The sequence below is a fragment of the Gymnoscopelus microlampas genome (assembly GCF_963454915.1).
Source record: "Gymnoscopelus microlampas genome assembly, chromosome: 20".
Lineage (NCBI taxonomy): Eukaryota > Metazoa > Chordata > Actinopteri > Myctophiformes > Myctophidae > Gymnoscopelus > Gymnoscopelus microlampas.
Window position 1 is genome coordinate 16,355,386 of NC_139957.1, and position 21,081 is coordinate 16,376,466.

At 41.0% G+C, this 21,081-nt stretch overlaps 2 protein-coding genes across 3 annotated transcripts; both read left to right on the plus strand.

The window, feature by feature from the left end:
* The first annotated feature begins 2,163 nt into the window (after nucleotides 1-2,163).
* Nucleotides 2,164-8,352, plus strand: LOC311036414 (uncharacterized protein). The gene is made up of 5 exons (XM_084045102.1): nucleotides 2,164-2,258; nucleotides 3,405-3,525; nucleotides 3,861-4,015; nucleotides 4,651-5,408; nucleotides 6,187-8,352. The coding sequence occupies exons 4-5, from the start codon at nucleotides 4,905-4,907 to the stop codon at nucleotides 7,090-7,092; spliced, it is 1,410 nt and encodes a 469-aa protein (XP_083901228.1). The 5' UTR covers nucleotides 2,164-2,258; nucleotides 3,405-3,525; nucleotides 3,861-4,015; nucleotides 4,651-4,904; the 3' UTR covers nucleotides 7,093-8,352.
* Nucleotides 8,353-10,802: 2,450 nt separating this feature from the next.
* Nucleotides 10,803-20,765, plus strand: mavs (mitochondrial antiviral signaling protein). Of its 2 annotated transcripts, XM_084045101.1 has the most exons (6): nucleotides 10,803-10,902; nucleotides 13,455-13,586; nucleotides 14,694-14,874; nucleotides 15,297-16,132; nucleotides 16,187-16,570; nucleotides 18,350-20,765. In XM_084045101.1, exons 2-6 carry the CDS (start codon nucleotides 13,455-13,457, stop codon nucleotides 19,241-19,243), a joined length of 2,427 nt encoding a protein of 808 aa, XP_083901227.1. In that variant the 5' UTR covers nucleotides 10,803-10,902; the 3' UTR covers nucleotides 19,244-20,765. The 2 variants fall into 2 exon arrangements, with proteins under 2 accessions (XP_083901227.1, XP_083901226.1); XM_084045100.1 differs by having other exon boundaries at nucleotides 15,297-16,570.
* Nucleotides 20,766-21,081: the final 316 nt, after the last annotated feature.

Genomic DNA, 21,081 nt, shown 5'->3' on the forward strand with positions numbered 1-21,081 from the left:
GTGTTCTATATTCCCATAGCAATCACTGCTAGAGAGTGTGTGTTCAGTAACAGCTCTTTAGTAAACATCTTCAAAGTCTGAGACAATCCCTTTCATCCTCATGTCTTTCTGCACCTCCCCTGCAATGCTCTTGGTCTCACAGTTTGGAAAAACCTTGAACTAAAGAATGTATCAAACAGTGATTCATCCTCTGTAGTCTCTGGGGAATTCAAAGCAGTTTAAAAATCCTTTAACTGATCATTAATTGACTGAGGGTTGATAGTAGTGCCATTAGTGGCTTGATTTAGCCTCAATGTCATGTCATAGTCTACAGTTTCAGTTTCAAAGCCTCTTTGTAGGCTAATGATCAAGTAGAGCATGGTCTCCATTGTTATGCTAGTCTTAGTTTGTGAGTATTGATAGCTGTCTTTGTCCACATGTTTTCCTTTTATTTTCAGACATTATGGCACATGGTTTACATCCATGTAACTTAGGAACAAAGTTGTATGATGATTGGAAATGGCAAGATTAGAAAATAGTCAAATTAAGCAGATTAGTGGGAAAGTGTGGAGCACACGACTACTGGTGACTGCACCTCTACGGCAGTGGTGGAAAAAGTACTCAAACTTTGTACTTAAGTAAAAGTATCAGTACTGCGATATAGAAATAATCTGTTACAAGTAAAAGTCTGGAATTAAAAGTGTACTTGACTAAAAGTACAAAAGTATTGGTATCAAAATGTACTTGACTAAAAGTACAAAAGTATTGGTATCAAAATGTACTTAAAGTACCAAAAGTAGACAGTACTCATGCAGACTGCCTGCCTGCCTGCTTTACTATATTGTGAAAAAAGTAATCTTGGAATATTACTATTCACTATTATAAGTCACTATTGTGTTATCACAATATTAATGTATTTAAAATTTGCCTTATAAGTACTACAACAGTCTGATCCTGCTTAATGGCATCATCCATCCACAATCCTCATAGGAAAACAGGGATCTTTTGAAAGACAATAGTTGTAATATACACTGTAAAATCCTGAGAGTTCATTTAATTCAGAGAGTGTATATGGACCCTTAAGGCTCCATTTGGTTCCATTTGTACACTCTCAGAGTTAAATTAAGACTCAGGGTCCGCGACCCATGCATGGGTCCCGACCCACTGTTTGGGAAAAAGTGCCATAGATAACTGAGAAGTCCTCTGAACATGCAGAGATTGCAGACTTCCTGAATTAATATATAGTGCCACCTACTGGTAAAACACAGGCATCAATACAAATGTATGATGTGCACAATTTCACATTTATCTCAATTCTATTGTTTTACAAATAAGCCTACTACAAATAAAACAAACCTGCTATTGACTCTATATTATTTTTGCTTGCATTTCATTAAATTGTGTAGCCTTTGTTCTTTTGTGATGACACGAAAGAACAAAGAAGACAAAATTGGATCTGGAAACATCAAGCTGATAAATAGGTTCTCTCTCCTGATTGGCTGCAATTGGCAACCACCTGAAAAATATTTTCAATTTATTAAAGAGCTGGAGAGACGGGGAGACCACTGTTACTGAACAAACACTCTATGATTACTATCAGAATATAGAGTTATATGTATTATAAACAGTGGTGTAAATCATGATTTGTGTGCATGGGGATCTGATCTTAAACAAGCTAAGTGCTTATGAGCTATCCAGTTTAGTAGACCTTGTATCGTGAATTTGTACTTCCATGTACTGTTATGTACTGGCATGTACTGTTCTCATGTCTTACTAAATAAAGTACATCAATCAATCAATCTTTACTTGGGTATTTCTATTTTCAGAACTTTTACTTCTACTCCACTACATCTCAGAGGCAAATTTGTTTATACTTTTACTCCACTACAATTATTTGAATTACTAGTTACTAGTTAGATTTTGATTATTATTACAAAACATACAAACATTACCCATTTTAGTCCTATATACATTTCGGCCATTTAAAAATAGCTGATCTACAAGCTCACAATTGGTTGCGAGTCGTGAGTACTTTTTCCATCACTGCCTATAACATGTATTATACAGAAAAAAGACAAAAGGTAGAGCACTTTAATGCACTTTTCCTGATCCAGTCTGCGTGTAGAGCGGATACGGAAACGTTCAGGCCGGATCAGACATGCTCATAGCGGTTATGACGTACCAGCGACGCAGACTGACGCTTCCAAATGAAAACGCAGTTTCAGTTCTAGATTTCCCGACTTCTGAACCTCTGATCTCCTTAACACAGAAAGGTCAAGGTGAACGGGTGCAGTATGTTAGTCCGACAGCGCATTCCTCCGACAGCGCAGCGCTCCGACGTTTCCAATACTAAACCCGAACCAAACCCGCACCCTAACCCTAACCGCACGCGGATGCCACATAGTCGGAGAAAAGGTCTGTCGGATTAACGCATGCCTCCCGCCTAGAACGGTGTCAGCTGACTGTAGATTTTAAAGGGTATATCACAAGCTGTGACACAATACAATACAGTCAGTGAAGGGGGATCTCTTGGTGTATTTCGGTTTGCTGTGTGTGTGGCTCCATGTTAGCACATTTTCACTTTCACTTTCAGCGTTTACCATATTATAAAGAGGGAATAAAAGCCCCAGATATTATTGCATCATTAATGTGTCTTTTATATAACCCAATGCTTTCTTGAAACAAGATGTTTCACATGTAATAACAGGTGTATTGGCCTACTGCAGCCTACTCTCACTTTGCCAACTCCCATTGAACATTGAACTTTTATTACTGCTCACATGTAGCCTATAGTAGCCTACCCTTACATTTTACACATTAATAGCCTATTCGTATTTAAAATTGGCTAAGTATTGTACAATATACAAGCCACTGAAATAGTCTGCTTCTGAAACCACATGCAGCTCTAGAATTGAGTGATTTCATAAGGTTCCTTAATTCATCTCCCACAACTTTACTATTGTGCTGTGGGATTCTTAATAGGACTAGTTGATAAAGATACATTACATTACATTAAGATCTAGTCCTATTAAGAATCCCACATTCCGGCCTCTTCAAAAAAGCAATATCCCGTCTCCAATTGCTACAGAACTCAGCTGCTAGACTTTTAACCAACTCCAAAAAACGTGACCATATCAGCCCCATTTTAGCTGCTGGTTGCCCGTTAATTTTAGAATTGATTTTAAGATTTTACTTTTGACCTTCAAAGCTGTGAATGGACAGAATCTGACATGCTGGAACCCTACAAGCCTGTACGCAGCCTCAGATCTGCAGATAAGGCCCTCCTGGAGACCCCCACACCCCAGCTCATCAAAAAGGGTGGCAGGGCTTTTGCAGTCCGGGCCCCTAAGCTTTGGCTTTTTTATACATATGCAGTTGTAATGATGTATTGCTTTATATCATAACTGCTGTCTCATATTTCACAGATGTCTACTTATGCCGGAGATAAACTGAAACGTCTTGCGAGAGAAGATAACAAAGTTTACAGATCATGTGAAAGTGTCACAGATCCTTGACCACCTGCCTTGCTTGACCCCCTCTGACAGAGTGAGTGCAAATGAACTGGTTAAAAGCTGCAAGTAAAAGTAATATTACTTTGACTTAAGTCAAATAACTGGACTGGACAGAAAATCGAGTCATGTAACCAGAATACTTGAAATATTATTAAAATACAGCCATTACCATTCCTTGATGTTCATTTATTTAACACTATACAATATGTTGCCTTGGACTTTGAAACACTTGTTTATTATTTTGTTTAAAAGATCTATCCCATTTTAAGGATACATTTATCCCATCTGTTCTGTTTTTAGTCTTCACAATTGCTGCCTTTATTGACTAATGTTTTTGTTGCATGTTCCTTTCAAAACTATTACATTTAGGAAGAAATAGAGGCAAAGGAACAAAACAAAGGAAATCTTGTTGCTGTGCCTCTTCTTCTTAAATGTTTGACAAGGAGAGAGAACTGGGCAGTGGAGTTGATCTCTGCGTTGGAAGCATGTGAAGCATGGGATTTGGCTGCTGACCTGAGAAGGCTGTATGACTCACTGAATAGCCAAAGCAGTAAGCATATTCTTGTGTTTGTGTGGAGACAGTCATACTGTGTAACTTTTTCTATTCAATATTTTGTACATAATATTTCACTGGTATATATTTCTCAATAACCATTCCACATACATTTATGTTCTCTAAACCCTATTTTTGTCTGCTCCCGACACTATTGCCAAATAATGCAGGCATAGGAAATGTATTTATTTATGTATTTTAAAGTTAATGTTATACATACTGTTTCTAACAACGCAGTTGTTGCTTTCCAAAATATCCATTGCGCTAGAACTCTGGGAATCGCAGTTCTGGAGCAGAGATGTTGCCAAAAAGACTGCAAAAATACATGTTACACAGTTGTATCACTCTAAAATGAATGCAATGATTATACAGGCTCAGGCTGTTTTGTTGTTCAAGGTCATGTTGAATTCCAAGCCTTGAAAGTACACCATGTCATTAACAGTTTACTATAAAGTATACATTGTCATTAACAGTACATACTGTCCCTAGCATTCTTCAAGTACCTTATTTTAATCTATATAAGTAATAGATACAGTACGGTACACTGCGGTACACTTAAATGGTGTAAAGAGTAACTTTCACATTTATTTACCTCCTTTGCTCTAGAACCCAAACCAAATGCTCCTGCAGCACGTGTCCATCTACCTCCACCACAACCAAACAGTCAAGCGGCTGTAGTGCTCCCACCTCTGGCTCCTTCAGAGCCAGCTGCCCAGGTCTCACCACCTCCAGCAGCCTTTGCCCAGCCAGAAACCCCTGCACAGTCAGAGAGTGAGACAACACCAAGCCTGGCCACTGAAGCTTCTGCCAAGGCTGAATTGTCATCAGATCCTGCTCCCCAGGCCCCACAGTCTCCCCCGATGCAAGCGGTACATCCTCAAGCAACACCTCCTGCTTCTCCTGAAACCCCTCACCATCCGACCACCACTACTTCACCGTCACCACCACCTGTTCACCAGGAGCCAGAAGAAAGTTCTGATGTAGACCTTCAGGTTGTTTCTGGTGATATGGGTCCAGGTACTGATGAAGGAAGTGATGGAGATAGTGAGGTTTCTGTGGTCAGCTCTGAGCAGACCCCTGACCCAGAACCTCCTGTTAAGCCTCTTGTCAAACTCCATGCAGTTGCTTCTACATTACAGCCTCATGCTGTCCGAACAGCAACCCCAGAGGTCAGCCCACCACAGAGTCCTTCTCCTTCTCAGACAGGCTCAGATGAGACAGATGAATCTACATCCACTATAATGACACCAGACAAATGTCCAGTTCAAGAAACTGTCCCACCAAAGGACCAAGTCTTCCGCTGGCTTCCGCTGGCTTCCGCTGTTCTGGAGCCTGAAGAACACTCTGACCCGATTGCAACACAGGTAAATAGAAAATGTCACCGTAAGCCTCAAATTAACATATATTCACCCCAAAAAAAGTGCTTTGTTTTTTCAGTTAAAAAAAAATCTCTGAAAGATACTGTTGCTTTTTAAGAATTTGTTTTATTTATTTATTTTCTCATTTGTCATATTTCTGAAGGGTGATCAAATGCAATTCTGTGGCTGTGACGACAAGATACAAAAATGTTTAGGTCTAAATTTGAATATTATATTTAGCATTTGAAATTACTTACTGTATGCCAGGGGTTTAAGAGTTAATGGAACTAATCGATTTAAACCAAATAATAATCAATAATTTAATACAAAAATCTATTAATAATCAATCCTTACTTTCATTATAAGCAAAAATCTTAAAAGAGATAGTGAAAATAACCGATGACAAAAAATAACTCACGACACGTCGCATCACTATTTTTACATGACACTGTGGTATAAAATAGAGCTTGTGATTAATCCAGATGTTGTCGATATATAAATAATTGATAGTTGCAGCCCTGTTGTATGCTCTCAGTCTTTTTTCCGACAAGGTTTGTCCTTTGAATTTAATAGATCAAATTGTGGCTGTTTATGGGGTATTTACTTAATTTTAGACAATTAAGGAAAGAAACACTTAAGTTTGTTCCCTGCTTATGATAAGAACTAAGACGGAGGGACGAATGGGATCTTATAGTGGCGCAAACCATGGATAGCTTCACTGGAGCTATTCCTTTAAACTTAGGTGCTAAATAAAATAACACATTACATTCTATCTTAATTCCAGATCACTGAAAACTGTCAGCACACAGTCTCCACAGGAACTTCCACACTCCCAGCGGATGGTCAGAATGCTTCGTTCATTGATGAGGATGATGATAGGCAACTGAGTAAGCCTGGGCAGCTCCTCAGTTATCAACCTGAACCAGCTCCTCAAGTTTCAAACGGTTGTCAGGTTGAACCTGGCATAAAAGAGGCATCCTATTCAGGTACCAGCTCTCGTCTAGAAATGAGTGAGTCTGTACTGACTACCCAAGTTCACCTCGCAACCCCAACACCCTCCCCACCACCACGTCAGGAGAACGGTGTGGTCGAGGAGCTTTTGCCACACAATGAGCCTGAGGAGAATCAATATGAGTCCCCCTGTCAGAGCTCCCTAGGAGACCACGAAGTACTGGTCAATGTGGTTCATGTGTCTGAGCCGCCATCAATCCAAAATCAAGATGGCCAGACCCCAAGCATGCTGGGAAATGTGAATCTGTGCGAAACCAAACCTATTCAAAATAACAACAGTGAGCCCGAGATAGCGATTGAAAGTCCCTCTGTGTCCCTAGAGTTTTCTCACAGTTGTGAGGTCAACCAAGGTGAGAAGGTGGTGGGGAATGGAGCCAGCATGTTGGAGGGACCACAGCTTCACATCCTCAAAGGTCAAGCAACCACTGCTTTTGCCATGGAGCCCAATTCTGCACCAGAACTGCCTGCCACTGCTGTCAGAGTATCATTTAATGCTGCCTCCAATGAAAACCGCCACCCCTCTGAGTCCAGGGCAGCTGAAGTTTTGCTGGAGCTGAAACCACAGGATCCAGTGGAGGAGAAACCCTCTAGCAGCGTGAAATTGTCTCACACAAAGTACTTTATGACAGCTGCGGGAGTGGTCATCTTTGCCATCATGGCATGGAAGCTGAAGCGTTAAAGGTATTTAAATCTTGTGATGTAAGGGAAGAGAATGTTAAGTATTTTGAAAGAGGATATTATAGGGTATGGTCAGTGCCGTAGTGAAATCACACTGGACCATGAAGGCTCAAGGCTTTCCCAGAGGTTACCCGTAGTAATTTCCCCAGAACTTTTAGCACTTATTTCATCATCAGTCTATTCCGAAGTTGGATTATGTTTTGTCTGTTTTCTTTTTTTAAATGTTGAATGGTTTTATCCCTAAACTAAAAAGACCAAATACTATAGCCTACATATTTTTCACTGGGCAACGCAAGCACAGCACCCTCCCCAATTATTAATTAGTAGGTTAATATTGGTAATCTAAATAATACATTATTTGATAATTTGCGCAAGTACATCCCCTGTTTTCAGGCTATGGTCTATGTCTACATTAGACTACATTAGACTGAGCTGAGCTCGCTATCTCTTCAAAAATGACAGACAGCAGACTCACAAGTATACAATTCTTCTCTCATCTAGAGACTGTCTCTCAGCTTTCATTGCTAATCAATGTTCATAGAACATTGATTAGACTGTTAGTGCCTTAGTGCTGGTATCTAGCACTGCACACATTTCTCATTTTGCTATTTGCACTATTATTGCTATATTTCAATTCTGGTCCATGCAGTAGGCATACTTGTCAACCCTTCAGTTTTCCCGGGATTCTCCCATATTTTAAACTTCTCTTCTAAATAATGTTTCTGTAAAATTACCTCTTTTTGTATAGTTTTCCTATTTTCCTAATTTTTCTTTTAATATGAACTGAACTGTGTTTGGGAATATTGCTTCCTTGTTTTGTGCAAGGCATACTGTATGTAAAGAAGGGACGGACACATAAATCACGTTCTGTGCCTTCTTCCTCCACACTGGTGAGGCAAACTGGAGTAAAAGGTTTGATGGAATGCATTGAAGTCAGTGGATGAACAAGCCTATGATTAACACTAGCTTTCAGCTGCAGTTTGCTTCCCAATGCAGAGGAACAAGAACTTAGAACAGCGGTTCTCAAACTTTTTGGGCTTTAGTACCCACTTTCCCTGATCTCTGAATCCAGGTATCCAGGTACACTTTTTTTCCCCGACTACATTTTTATTATAAAACTGCAAGAGAAAACCATAGCATATGATGCTATGTATGAATGATAACTCACCTTTTGAATAATATCACATTACAAATAATAAATAGAGTGGAAGAGTTGCAATTGCAAAGTGCCTCCTGAACAGATTTATTTTTAACTGTGGCTATAAGACAGGTATGCCAATGGTAATAGATGACACTTTACTTTTCTCATCACAGCATAAACATGTCTAATACTGTTCTGCTCATACTGCTCACAGCTGGTCTGACCCCTTACTACTTATATTATTTACATTTTATTATAGAAGAGACACTATTGGGTTATCATCCTAATGCATTTAACAGTAGCCTATTATAAAGACCTACACTCTGATTCCGCTTAATGGCATCATCCCTCCATAATCCTCATCGAATAACAGCCCCTATAGAGTCATGCTCATTTCATCAGTTGTACATCAGCTGTTGGTCTTTGATGAATGCCAGCAGTGTTGTAAGGTTTGCACATGTATTTAATACGGGTTGATCCTACCTACAGAAGTCACATGATAAACAATCCTTTATTTGCTGATAGTTAACACTTAAGTAGTGATTAAGTCCATTCTGACTATGCAGCCAGTCAGACTCACAAGACATCACATTGAAAGGGACAGTGGGGACCACAGAACAGAGTATGCGGTATGACTCTGAAGTCCTCTGGGACATGGTGAGTGACTCCCTGAATGAATATATAGTGCCATCTTCTGGTAAAACATAAGTATAGGTCGAAACTAGCCTGACACTCAGTCTCAGCCTGAATTTTCATTTCGTTTCACTGAATGCGAGGCTAGCGATTCAGGGGCTGCTGGAGCCAGGCTAGGTCGAAACACTTGTGTATTACTCAATGGGATAGCTAGCTACCATGTGGAAACGACTACAAATAACGATAATAATGATAATAGTCTGTTTGTAAACTATAGCCTACTACTGATCATAAAAAAAAGTTCTGTTTTATTTGTGGACTAAATGTATTGTTGCCCCAGAGAACAAATTATTCAAAACTAAACTTTGTTGTGGTCAATCTATTCCTGTTCATGCTCTCTATCTATGCGCTGTGAATACACGGCTTATTGTTCCCTGCTGGTCATTTTCTCTGCTGTGCATGTGAAAGGATTAGACTGCCCCGGGGATTAAGGACAGATGTAAACCCTCAAATCGAGATCCAATCTCGGAGCTCAGTTGGCATCACATCGGCGGTGGACAGAGAGGGAAGGTCATCATGGGATTATAAACGCAGTTCCATCGCACGAAGTGGGTGTCACTCATAGAGTTATAATATATATATCGGTGTCGCTCGCAAAAAAAATTACAACGCCACCCGTTGATAGCTTGTAGACCTGTTATTTTTGACGAGCCACTAGCCCAGGTCCAGAGCGTTAGTGAGTTCTCTCTAACGCCCTGCCAGGCGCTGTGCTCTGCTCATACACCGAAAATGCTATTGCCATGCGAGGTCTCCGTCTTTAGTAAAAAATAAACAAAACTACTTTGCCGCTCACCGAAACAAAGCCTGTTTTGTGTTGTTGGAAGTCTATTCTCCAGGGTGGGAAGCCCCTCAGGACCCCACCTACTCTGTATAATACACTTTTTGGGCAGAAAATGTAATATATCCGCCAGACGGAAATTATTGTATTTACTCCACTGCGCCCTCTACAGATCTGGTCGATGGTAATTTATATTGACCAGATCTATAGAGGACGCAGTGGAGTAAATAACATAATTTCCATCTGGCGGACATATTTTATTTTCTACCCAAAAAGTGTATATTACTCAGAGAAGGTGGGGTCCTGAGAGGCTTCCCACTCTGGAGAATAGACTTTCACCAACACAAAACGGCCTTTGTTTCGGCAAGTAGCGAAGTACTTTTGTTTATTTTTTACTAAGACGGAGACCTCGCACGGCAGCAGTGCCGGCTGCAGACAGTAATAAGCAGGGGGGCATTAATTATTCTAGGGGGGGCACCTGCCTGTCCCTCACGCACGCGCGCGTAGCGCGCGTGCGTGATGGACCCGTGCGCGCCGGCGCGAAGCGCCGGCGCGCGATTTTTTTCGGTTATTGGATGGATATTTTACTTTTTTGGGGTGTTTTGTAACTCTATTTCGGTTAATTCGGTTCATTTACCTTGCCCCTATATGCACCAACAACAAATACAATTACAGCATTAGGCCTATAATGTCTTTAATGTAATGTCGGCATTGCATCTCCACAGGCACAGACTCCACAGCGGGAGAAAAAAAAGGCAGGCTATACTGCGCTGCGCTGCGCTGCGCTGCTTGAAAAAAAATAAAATAATAAAAACATCTGGCCAATCTGAACTGGGGGGGCACAAAGTCTAATCTGGGGGGGCATTGCCCCCCAATGCCCCCCCATAGGGCCGACACTGCACGGCAGTGGAGCTTTCGGTCTATGAGCAGACCAGCGCGCCTGGCAGAGCGTTGTAGAGAACTCACTAACGCTCTGCACCTGGGCTAGAGCTACACCTCCAGCGCCTGCGCCACTTTGCCATTGGTTCCCTCTTTTTACGCGCAGCTTTTTCGTCCAATAAGAAGCATTGACAAACGGGATCTCTTTGAGAAGCAAACCGTTCCAGTCAGTCAGTCACCAGGCTGCTCTGCTCTGACAGCAAGAAGAGCCTTTCTATTCAAAGAGATTCACCGACTTGTGATCCTCTCAACACGGAAAGGTGGGTGTCTATGCATATGACATCAATACAAATATGATAACTACTTGTATTTATATCCCTACATTGGACGGCGAACTAGTAGGCTACTTTAATAGTGACATAGCCTGTATTCATATGCTAATCTCACACCATGCAGACATCATGTATGTTAGTCAGAATAATGATTTAAAGCTCTGAACTTTCGCTGCGCACAGTTACTATGAAAGAGCCTGCAGCCTCCTGTCGCTAAAATGGTGTTTGTGCAGCCTTCAGGCAGACAGGCATGTCAAGCTGTCTGAGTAAAAGTTTGGGAACGTCTTTATTTCCTCTCATATCATACAAGTTCGTCATAACTGGTCTACTACTCAACTGGTCCAGATGCATTTTACTGTGTCGTAAACTGGCCATTTTTTTTGGCAAAGCAATAGCCTAATGAGGACTTAAGATTTTACTAACAATGGCTTTACTGATAGGTCTACTGTATGCTTGAAATCTGACCTATCTGAAAAAACAAGGAGGCTGCCAAGAAAGAACTATCATGACCTGATAGTTAGAGGACATTCTTTTGGCACAGTCCTGCATAGGCTAATTGTCCTTGCCTCAAGGTGCTTTTTTTCCTCCATGGCCTTGCACCTGTCTAGTTAATTTGCAATCAATCGTCAGGAAACGAATTAGTTGCTAATTTGCTGAATGGATTAACAGTATACCTATAACTTGTCACATTATTCCACATAGTAGCCTATAAATTATAATAGTAGCCTAATCTCTACATATAGAGATTATAAGGCTTGGCTTCTGTGGGTAATAATACAAGATTGCTTGGAGTCCAGGCAGAAGACTTTGCTCCTTGTTTCCTGTCTGTCTTTAGTGTCCAGTGTCCACACACTGCATGTCAGCTATCCTTCACCTAGCTGGACTAACCAATAGATTAAAAGACTATAAACGTTAACATGCTCTTTGACGCAGGCTGGTGTTGACAGGACACCGCCACCCCGACTTAACTTAACAGATTATTTCAGATGACTGTATGGGTATAAACAGAGTCTAGGGTTTAGAGTGTATTCAATATACAAAACTACACGTGCTGGGTCTCCACTCAACCCTGAAAGGCCATTGGAATGTCATGAGGGGGCGTGTTTGGTGTGAGAAGAGACATGTATTTTTTGACATGTTGAAAATTGCCCTACCCACCAGTCATATTAGAGTCTAGAGGTCATTAAATGAGTTACTAGTCAGTCAGGGCCTATCAAACCTCTCCCTATTGAGAAACACTCTTTGAAATGCAACAATGTTTTATTTTCCTCCAAGAGAAATACTGGCATTTAGTTACCCTGTAGCCTGCCTCCGAATCAGAATCAGCTTTATTGTCACAGGTTTACAGAAGTAAAAAAGTGGGTGAAATTCGTTTTTGTGCATAGTTTTGTTATTTCCATAGAAAAAAAGAAAGGGAAGAAGAGGGGGAGGGGGGGGGCAAGGGGTAAAGGAGATCAGTTGTGTCAGTTGGCTTCAGACTTAATTTAATGAGGGCAAGTCACAAGCTGTAGCCTACTACTACACTGCAGAGAAAAGGAAAAACGTTTTATTTCGGTTCGCTAGTTGTGCATATTTAAGCATATTTTCAGTTTCACTTTCAGTTTACCAAAATAAGAAATACTGTAAAAGCTCCCAGCAATTGCGTCATAGTGTCTTTTCTTTTAACTCAATGATTGTGTGTGAACCAAGGTGTTTTCCATGGAATGACAGGTCTATTACGCCATGATAGGCCTACTCACTTCCTAAAACTATACATTGTAACGTCTACTCAAGCTTTTTTGTGCCCATTGAACTTTAGACTCTATTTTAACCATGTTAGTTAGACCTAATGAAAACACATACATAACAACACATACTGTGCTTCTAATTTGTGAGGGAGTCCTGTTTTTTCAAGTACCTTTTTCATTAAAATGAAAAAAGAAAATTAATGAGACAAGTAATTGAAAAAATACAGCCCCCTCTTGCATTAGGACAACATCAGTCACCAGAAGCAGAGACGTGTGTTTTCAATTAGTCTAACAGGGTTAAGATTGAGTTTGTAGTTCAATGGGCTTATATATAGAGAGGGGGGGGGTCTGATAAAATTAATACCAAATCAAACAACGTAAAAACTGTCTGGGGTGTGGTGCACACAAAAGCCAGAGTAGATGTAAACTGACCCCAGAAGTGTTTTAAAGTGAAATACCCCTTAAAGCTATAGTGCCCAGACAGTATTCCTGTGATCCAAGAGTAATGATATTAGAACAAACTGCCAGCTGTTCCCAGATAATATTCTGTGGTCCAATACTTATTATATTAGATCAAACTTCCAGCCACTGAAACTTTCAGAAGCTCCGGATAGAGTGCTTTCCTAAGGTTCATAACGTTACTAGTTAAACAATAATTAGAAAATAGCCTATGTGGTGAGTGAGTGAGTGGACTGCTTGCTCTCCTAAAAACCTACAGTATAGCCTACCATATTATGCTATTAAAGGTGGTATATGCACATGCAGTTGTGATGATGTTTTGCTTTGTATCCTCACTTCGGTCTCATATTTCAGATGTCTGTGAATGATGAAATGAATGAGAAACTATACAATGGCTACTTGCGGAAGAAGATGGCGTGTATTGCCTCCACGGTGAAAGTGAGACAGATCATCCCTCACCTGCCATGCTTGACCACCCATGACAGAGTGAGTTCAACCACATGAACCCTAATGTCCCTATTCTGGGCATGTCCTTGACTCCTAATAGGTGAACATTTGGCAAAAATAGACAAACATTCAGAGAAAATGGCATATCTACAAGCAATGCATTGTGAGCTTGTAGATCGTCTATTTTTACTATTTGACGTACAACTTAGTATATAGGGTTTAAGTTGTTAAATGAAGCCGAGGTTGAAATGATGCAAGTAGAAGTAGTGTTACTTACTGTATGTTAAAATTGACTCTAGTCAGATTAAAGGCACTGGTTTAGAAAATAACTAGTAACTAGTAGTAAATGTGTAGTTTTAAGTACCGTAATTTTCGCACTATAAGCCGCACCTGAATATAAGCCGCAGCAGCTAAATTGAATGATTTGTACATATATAAGCCGCACTGGACTATAAGCCGCGGGTGTAAAATCCCTAGATTTAGGAGGTCCCCTAGTGGCCGTTAGCTATATAAATCCATAGATAAGCCGCACCGTTATATAAGCCGCAGGGTCGAAAAATGGGGAAAAAGTCGCGGCTTATAGTCCGAAATTTACGGTACTCAGTAAGTTTTGCATTTACATTGTAGGTATTTAGCTGCCATTCTTATCCAGAGCATCTTAGTGCCAACTGCATGACACGCTTCGTTACCATAGATAGATCACCTACAAGTGACAGGAGGATCTGTGATCTCGGAGAATTATTAGTTCAGAACAGAATTATGAAATGGCGCCGTGTGCCAGTAGGCCAAGAGCTTTGTTGAAGAGGTAGCAGGGTTATGTCTTGATGTAAAGATGTGAGTTGAGGAGAGATATGGGGGTGGGGTCTAATTGGTTAGCCTGACAGAATTTGATGGGTTGAAAACAGCCCATGATGTTTATTAGACCAAATACAGTATAGTTTATGGGGCAGGCAGAGGATGTAAATGCAACCACACTACAGTGATATCTGTAAAAAGTAAAAAAAAAAAAAAAAAAAAAAAGGAACATCACTTAGATAATCTATCTAGAATACTAAATAAATAAATATTCACCCATTAACATTACTTGGTGTTAATTTCTTTAATCTAACAATGATCCCCTGTCCCTTTTAAAACTATTACCTTTAGGAAGAAATAGAGGCAAAAAGAGAAACCAGTGGAAATTATAATGCCATGCAGCTTCTTCTTGCCTGTCTGAAGACGAGAGCGAACTGGCCTGCGGAGTTTATCTCGGCGCTGGAAGCATGTGAACACACTACTTTGGCCGCTGAGATGAGACAGGAGTATGACTCACTGAGGCCCCAAGGCAGTAAGCAGATCCTTGTGTTTGTGTGGAGATTTCGATTATTGTGTGCTTTTTAGTTTTTTGATGCTGTAACGTTGGAGTCCTTTTTTACTTCAAGTTAATGTATTGAGGCACAGACTGGTTTGTTGTTCAAGGCCAGGTTGAAATCACAGCCTTAAAGTATACCTTGCCATTATCAGTTTAGAGCTTACTATAAAGTATACCTTGTCATCAACAGTTTACCATTTCCCTATTTCTGTGTTTTTACCTGTGTGTCACCTCGTGATAAGTATATAATGTAGAATGAATAGTATTCTTCAAGTCCCCTTTTTATCTACATACAGTAAGTAGTACATCAGATATGGCACACTGTAAGATTTGAAAATCACATGTTTTTAAACAGCGTGAAGAGTAACTTCGGCATTTCTTTATCTCCTTTGCTCTAGATCCCAACCCACCCGCCCCTGCAGCACATGTTGTCACAGCACATGTCCATCCACCACCACCATCTGCCAACCAATCGGTGTCCATTCCAGAGAGTGCTAGCAACAATCAAGCGGCTGTAGTGCTCCCACCTCTGGCTCCTCCAGAGCCAGCTGCCCAGGTCTCACCACCTCCAGCAGCCTTTGCCCAGCCAGAAACCCCTGCACAGTCAGAGAGTGAGACACCACCAAGCCTGGCCGCTGAAACTTCTGCCAAGGCTGCATCATCATCAGATCCTGCTCCCCAGGCCCCACAGTCTCCCCCGATGCAAGTGGTACATCCTCGAGCAACACCTCCTGCTTCTCCTGAAACCCCTCACCATCCGACCACCACTACTTCACCGTCACCACCACCTGTTCACCAGGAGCCAGAAGAGAGTTCTGATGTAGACCTTCAGGTTGTTTCTGGTGATAATGGTCCAGTTCTTGATGAAGGAATTGATGGTGATAGTGAGGTTTCTGGGGTCAGCTTTGAGGTAACCCCTGACCCAGAGCCTCCTGTTGAGGAGACCCCTGACCCAGAACCTCCTGTCGAAGTCCACGCTGTTGCTGCTGCATTACAACCTTTGCCTCCTCAGACAAACTTAGATGAGACAGATGAGCTTCCTGTTGAGGTGACCCCTGACCCTCCTGTTGAAGAGACCCCTGAACCAAAGGCCCCTGTTGAGGTGACCTCTGACCCTTGTGTTGAGGCGACCCCTGACCCAGGACCTCCTGTCGAAGTCCACGCTGTTGCTGCTGCATTACAACCTTTGCCTCCACAGACAAACTTAGATGAGACAGATGAGCTTCCTGTTGAGGTGACCCCTGACCCTCCTGTTGAAGAGACCCCTGAACCAAAGGCCCCTGTTGAGGTGACCTCTGACCCTTCTGTTGAGGAGACCCCTGACCCAGAGCCTCCTGTTGAAGAGACCCCTGAACCAAAGGCTCCTGTTGAGGTGACCTCTGACCCTCTTGTTGAAGGGACCCCTGAGGTGACCTCTGACCCAGAACCTCCTGTTGAAATCCCTGCAGTTGCTGCTACATTACAGCCTCATCCTGTCCAAACAGCAACCCCAGAGGTCAGCCCACCACAAAGTCCTTCTCCTCCTCAGACGGACTTAGATGAGACAGATGAGTCTACATCCACTATAATGACACCAGAGAAATGTCCGGTTCAAGACACCACCCCGCCAGAGGAAAAAGTGGCTCCCACTGTTCTGGAGCCTGAAGAACAGTCTGACCCCATTGCAGCACAGGTAAATAGAAAATATCACCTTAAAATAACGTGTCTTCTACATGCATGACACGTCGCTGAAGCATGAATCAGGCTTGATTCTGACAATGCTTTTCAAATGGAGCGTGTTTTTTGCGGAAATACGCAAATGGCGACATCTTTCGTCATATTTTTTTCATTATAAAATGGCCATTCAACAGTGTTTATGAGCCTGAGGGTGATAAAATGCATTTAAATCATAAATGGCTATGTCAAGAATACAAAGAGGTTGAGTTTTGTTTAACCCAGTCACATTTCAATCAATTATATATGATAAATATGTTTTAAATATAAGTTTTAAAGTATGTGATAAGAACTTCACAAGTGGTGACGTCTCGACAGATTTGGTCTCTAAAGGCGGGAGATGCACAAACGACCTTTTAGCGGAGGAACCAACCATGGACAACTTCACTGGAGCGGAACCTTTAAACTTGGGTTTCGGTAAATACAGTACCAGTGTTAGGCCCGTGGTGGCCCGTGGGCCAGTGGTGACATCTGGCCCGGCAAATGATTTTGTAAATAATTTACAATATCTGACAGTCCTACAAATAGGTGATTCTCAAAGTGGGGTCCAGGGGTCCTTGAATGGCTTCCAGGGGGTCCCCAGCTAAATTGTCATTTGGAACTAATTAGACCTTTAAAAGGTCTAACTCTGAGAGTGTACAAATGGCATTTGTACACTCTAGGAGTTATGGGGGTCTGTGACCTAAATTTTCATACCAAACTGGAGATCCTTTTAATTAAAGGAGCTACACCATGAATTTAAAAAATAATAATAATATTTGATATCATATTGTTTATGTCCCTCAAACGTTTTTCAAAAGGTTTGAGCCTAAATCAAGCCTCAGATATACTCATTCCAACTAACTTCTCTCTGGCTTATAAAGCACTTTCACCTGCAATACCACATTGTCCTGTTTGGCACGGGGCGCTATTGAGCCAGTTTGTATGCATGTTATGTCCTGGTTCTGTGTGGAAAAAGTAAAAAAAATAAATAAGAAAAAATGAAAAAAAATAAAAATGAAAAAAACATTTTTTTTTTTTTTCTTTTGGTTAGAACTGAAAAACGGGAGGAATTGTTCCCAGACGTGACGTAGGGTGGGGGAACAAATCTGACGGACTGTTTTCAGACCAATTTACATAAAAAACACAGATAGCCTATGAAAGCCTGCATGCTCGAAGTCGGGTATTTGTTGGAACAGAAGAGAGGTGGGGGAGACCAAAAACACACAAAAATGAAGAAAAAGTTAAAATTCATGGTGTAGACCCTTTAAAAGGTTTGAGAAGCTCTTATTATGCACTTTTATCCATGTTTGGAGTGAATCACAGGCATGTGTTTCATAAAGTTTCTCTCCATATCTAAGAAGAGACCTTGGGCTCCTATTCAATGAAAGAGCTTGTTTATCTCTGTTCAAAAGGGAGTATGTCTGTCTATCTGCAGTTTTTTTTTTAACAAAACGTCCTCATTCAAGAATGTAGCCTTCACAGAATTATTATATGCACCTATGCACCTATTATCTGCACCTGTGACATTTGATTACACACAGTTCTATCAGTATGCAGTTAAAACACACAAATCTTTCTTTTGTAACTTTTATAGCAATTCATATATTCATTATTGTATAAAGTTCCAGATCGTAAATAAACCTTTGATTGTGTTCTGGCCCATCATCTAATGACTTAGAAATAAATTGGCCCAATGCCAAACTTACTTGCTGACCCCTGCAGTATACTAACGCATGACATTTCATCTTAATTCCAGGTCACTCAAAACTGTCTGCACACAGACACCACAGGCTCTACCATACTCCCAGCTGATGGTCAGAATGCTTCATTAAGTGACGAGGACGATGTTCATGCGAGTAAGCCTGGGCTCTCAAACGAGGAACCCTATTCGGGTAATACCGCTTGTCTGGAGTTCAGCGAAGCAGCAGCAGACTCTGAACTGACAACCCAGGTTTCTGCTCCTGCTGTGGCCTGTTCAGGTGCTATCCTGGTTCACCAAGCAACCCCAGCACCCTCCCCACCACCATGTCAGGAAAATGGTGTGGTCGAGGAGCTTTTGCCCCACAATGAGCCTGAGGAGAGTCAATATGAGTCCCCCTGTCAGAGCTCCCGGGGAGACCACGGTGTAGTGGTCAATGTGGTTCATGTGTCTGAGCCGCCATCGATCCAAAATCAAGATGGCCAGACCCCAAGCATGCTGGGAAATGCAAATGCGTCTGAAACCCAACCTGTTCAAAATAACAACAGCGAGCCTGAGATTGCGATTGGAAGTCCCTCCTCTCAGTCCTCTGTGTCCCCAGAGTTGTCTTCTCACAGTTGTGAGGACAACCAAGGCGAGAAGGTGGTGGGGAATGGAGCCAGTATGTTGGAGGGACCACAGCTTCACATTCGTAATGGTCAAGCAACCAGCGCTCTTACCAAGGAGCTCAATTCTGCACCAGAACTGCCTGCCACTGCTGTCACAGTATCATTTAATGCCACCTCCAATGACAACTGCCACCCCTCAGAGTCTGGGGCAGCTGGAGCTGCACTGGAGCTGAAACCACAGGATCCAATGGACAAGAAACCCTCTAGCAGCACAAAGTATTTAATGACAGCTGCAGGAGTGGGCGCCTGTGCCCTGCTCATGGCATGGAAGATGAAGCATTAAAGGGATTTAAATCTTGTGATGGAAAGGAAGGTAATGTTTTAAGTCTTTTGAAAGACGGTATGGTGCCTTATTGAAATCACACTGGACCATCAAGGCTCAAGGCTTTTCCACAGGGTGAGGTAATAGTTTAATCTTTACTCAGTAATATCTATCTATTTTCAGAACTTTGATCGCTTATAATCATCAGACTTTTGCTAAGTTGGATTATGTTTTATTCGTGTTTTTTTTTCTCCAAACATGTTGAATAGTTTTAGACCAAACAAAAAGGACCAAATACTATTGGCGTACCCTGTTTATTTGTTTAACATTTTTTTTCTTTTGATGAATTGACTAAAACTGAGTTAACCTCTCAAGGTTATTTGTGTACTGAGTATAAATATGTGGTTTGTAAAGGTATACCCTGTGATATCATATCATGATATAGCGCTTATGTATTCGCTTGTCTGATGAGCACTTTCTTGTTAATGCCCTCGAATGAGTGTCTTCCAGAAAAGCACTCTTAACTGCATATTATAATGTTAAATATACTGTATAAAGATATTAGTGTCATCACATTCCATCATTCTTGCTTCTCCTGTGTAGTAATTTAGTTAGTATTGGGCCTAGTGGTAGCTTATGCACTGTATTTATTTGTGTGTATAAATAAATATTTACATGTCCTTGAGAATTAAATTAAACATAAACTCTCGTATGTGGGTGAAATAAATATATAACATATTTTTGAAAATGTATTCCAAAATCTATTTTAAAAGGATGTTTGCACAATTGTATATTTTTGAAAGATGCATGCAAATATATATTTTCTGTATGGGTTTTAAAGTCTTCTGATATGTGAATTTCCAAACAAAAAAAACAGCCATGCATGACATGCTGTTTACAAATGGGTTATATACAGCAATACTGCTTCAGTAAGTGACCAACAATATGCACAAATCTATTGTCTTGAGACTGTGATGTCAATGGATTCTTTATCCTGTGAAAATATGAGTACGCCATTTTCTTTTCAATTTCTTTACCTGTAGATGTAAAGTAATTGAATGTGTCATGTCTTGTTGGGTGAAAAGATGTGCTTATAGAGTTTATATTGATTTGGTATATTTAGATAATTGTTTTGCACATGAATAGGCAGTAGGAGAAGACGCAGAGGGCATTTTAGAACCGAAGGGGAATTTTCGCACGCTGCGTTCTTTTCCGGGTTTGTTACTTTTTTTTTTTTTTTGTTACCTTAATTCGGTTAATTTGGTTAATTCGGTACAAAAAATGTACTCCATGAAGTGTAGATGTCTGAGGTTTTTTATTTTGACTTTTTCTTCACCCCCCCCCCCCCCCCCTCCTGCGTCCCTGTTTGTCACTCACTCATACTGTACAGGTACACAAGGGCACTGGGCAGTAAATGTAAAAGGAGTCGATGCCTTATCATTACAGTAATAATAAAATATGTTTAATCTCAACTAGAGTTATCTAAATCCGTATGCACTGCCTATGCACTGACGATTATACCAATAAAATTTCAATATCTGTGTGCAAAGTTTTTATTTCCCACAGAGAAAGCACATACATTATTGTGCATAAGTTGTATTATGTATTTCTCTCCCACCAAAAATGCACAATCACTCATGCTTTGTAAGTATTTTATACAGTAGCCAACAGTATCTAGTCACTAGATACTGTTGGCTACTGTATAAAGTGTCACTGTCTCGTGTCTCCTATAGCAGTGGTTCTCAAACTTTTTCATGTCAAGGACCCCCAAAATTATATGTATTTGGCTGCGGACCCTCCATCCCAAAAATATTTTGTGCTAGGGACCTCCAGAAGCCAAGAGTTAACTGAAAATGTAA

Excerpts from the sequence above, each read along its gene's own strand:
- LOC311036414 (XM_084045102.1), top strand. The coding sequence starts at position 4,905 with ATGCAAGCGGTACATCCTCAAGCAACACCTCCTGCTTCTCCTGAAACC. Across the intron at positions 5,409-6,186 it reads CTGACCCGATTGCAACACAG|ATCACTGAAAACTGTCAGCA; the intron begins GTAAATAGAAAA and ends TCTTAATTCCAG.
- mavs (XM_084045100.1), top strand. The coding sequence starts at position 13,455 with ATGTCTGTGAATGATGAAATGAATGAGAAACTATACAATGGCTACTTG. Across the intron at positions 14,875-15,296 it reads CTCACTGAGGCCCCAAGGCA|ATCCCAACCCACCCGCCCCT; the intron begins GTAAGCAGATCC and ends CCTTTGCTCTAG. Across the intron at positions 16,571-18,349 it reads CTGACCCCATTGCAGCACAG|GTCACTCAAAACTGTCTGCA; the intron begins GTAAATAGAAAA and ends TCTTAATTCCAG.